The 2,421-nt window shown below is 34.1% G+C and overlaps 1 protein-coding gene across 1 annotated transcript in view; it reads right to left on the reverse strand.

Annotated features, from left to right (window-relative positions):
• Positions 1–1,186: 1,186 nt before the first annotated feature.
• LOC108736627 overlaps positions 1,187–2,421 on the reverse strand; it is a 35,133-nt gene continuing 33,898 nt past the window's right edge. Inside the window, exon 4 of the mRNA XM_025974160.1 lies at positions 1,187–1,494. Coding sequence (XP_025829945.1) covers positions 1,187–1,494 — 308 coding nt within the window. The remainder of the gene's footprint in view (positions 1,495–2,421) is intronic.

Raw genomic sequence — 2,421 nt, forward strand, 5'->3', positions numbered from 1 at the left:
GAAGATGCAAATTGCAAAAACCCCGAGGGGGGCATGTAATAAAATATATAATAACAATATAATAATATTCCTCGCCATCCACTGTAATATTGTGCACCTTTAATTATGAACGATTTTTTATTAAATAATTTATTTATTCAGGATGTTGAGTTTTTATGACTTTTGTAGCAAACAAATACCTACTGCAACCGAAATGGAAAATTAAATTAGTTTGAAAAATTAATACCGATAGTTGCATTTTCAGCATATAAACTTTTTCGATTAAATAAACCGTGTATTCCGCATTGTAAACATTAAAACAAAGGTAGGCAAACGCGCAATTTTTGATTCACTTTGTTCCTACACAATTTGTAGCGCCCGTTCTTGTCGAAACAATTATCGGATTTTAAATCAAACATAATGAAATTTTAACCAAGTGCTTTAATTGATTTTTCAGACTATAATAAAGCTTTTACTCATAATGAATTAACTTTGCTTAAAATAGGGAAAAAATAAAATAAAATGTCGTTTATTATATATGAAATTTGCGGAAAACAACGCGCTTAACAAAACTGGTAAATCCGCTCTAAAAAATACGACGAATTTTTAAATAACCATAATGTAATGTTCGTGGGTTTAACAAATTAACTTTTACGACGAAAACTATTTATTTACACTAATTACTATTAAACTTAAAAACACGATTAAATTATTACTAAACTTCGATCTTTCGTCCACCATCTTTATATTCGCTCTGTCCCTCTTTTTTTCCCTTGCATACCAGTATTTTTGTTTTACATTTATTTATTTTCATACAATACTGTTTTATCAATACCGCTCAATATTGGAGATTATTATTCTTTTGATTGTTTAAAATGGAGTTGTGATAAGAAAGAGGTTGTTTTTTTCGGCACACAATGGTAAATGTAGCATAAAAGTTAATAGTTGTTAGTAACCCATTGCCTATTTATCAAAATGGTAGAGCAAGAATTCTATTGAACTCTTTAGGAACTTCGAGAAAAAGGATTAAAATAGCAGAGATTGTCTTTAAAAGCAATCCCATTTCACGTTCTATAGAAACCCAATGCAGAGAAGAAAGAAAAAGCCCCTTTATTCTAAATTAGATTTTCAATCTGACGCCCCCATAACTTATTTTTTCTATTTTACGAAAGCAAAGCGATCCTTCCCAACTGCATAATACGATATTTCACCTTATGGTTTCCAAAAGCGTTCCGGTAAGTGGTTCGACGTCGTTATTCATGACCTTCCTGTAGCAAGAGAACTGTTGGAAACCGGTCTTTTGCATGCAATCGTCAAGGGAATCGAGGATAGCGTGTCCTTTCGACACAGCCTTATTTGTTTCCGCCACAAATTGACTCGAACTGTTTCGAATCTCCGATCCAGCTTGACTTATGCACCTGTCCAGGAATCGATCTCCTTCAGTGACGATCTTTTGTATTTTCGTCTTGGAATCGCTCGTACATAAAGTGTTCTCCGATACAAGGCAAGTCAGCTCTATAAATGATGATGTCATGTCAATTAATTGTGATTGAATAATCCTCGCCCTACAATGTAGATATTTGTGTGAGGTGTGGAGAAAGAGTAATGAAAAGTGGTCCAAAGTATGTCTACTAGATGAAGTACAGTCAATTCTGAATAGCAGCCTTTCAAAATGGGGTAAAGGTATGAGAAAACTGATCTCGGATGAACGTGAGTGAAGTATTTTGAATGATATGGGACAGTTAAAATAGAAGGGATGTTAAAACTTGGTCTAGACAGCCTACAAAAGAATAATAAAGGACAAGAGAATAAGTGGGAAGTAATTGTACGCTCTACGTATAATAAATAATAAGCGTTATACGAATAATATGCCGACAGGTGAGGACGCAACATAAATAAATAAAAGAAAACCTCTAGACAAAGATCAGATGTGGAAACGTAGGCGTGACGGGGACAACACGTTTCGATAAGTAGATATGTAGGATGTGCTATTGGGAAAATGAAACTACAGGGAATATTTATGTGTTATAAAGAGAGAATAAGAAATCAAAAGCTATACTTCATTTACTCTCTCTAGCGATGTGCCCCTTTCAATGTCTTGGATGCGCGCTGGCAAAATCGTAGGTAGGGACAAAAAAGATCATTATACTCTTCGACTCTTGTTCATTAAACATACTTTTTCATACAGTACCTGCGAAAAGTTTTGTTCAATCATGAATAGTAGTGCGAATCGAAAACAAGTGTTAAAGCCTTTAATATGTCTTTAAATATAAATAAACATCTCGTTGATATTTTGAGTAGTAAATGGTACAAAAAACAGCACATTTGAGCAATGCAATTGTAGTGGATAAATTGGTCAATTTTTCCGTGCAGTACTGTACGGATTATACGCTCCTCACCGGTTAAGAGTTTGGCCGAGAGTTGTCTCCTTCCTTTTCTGGC

The sequence above is a fragment of the Agrilus planipennis genome, unplaced genomic scaffold (assembly GCF_000699045.2).
Source record: "Agrilus planipennis isolate EAB-ADULT unplaced genomic scaffold, Apla_2.0 scaffold148, whole genome shotgun sequence".
NCBI classification, from domain to species: Eukaryota; Metazoa; Arthropoda; class Insecta; order Coleoptera; family Buprestidae; genus Agrilus; species Agrilus planipennis.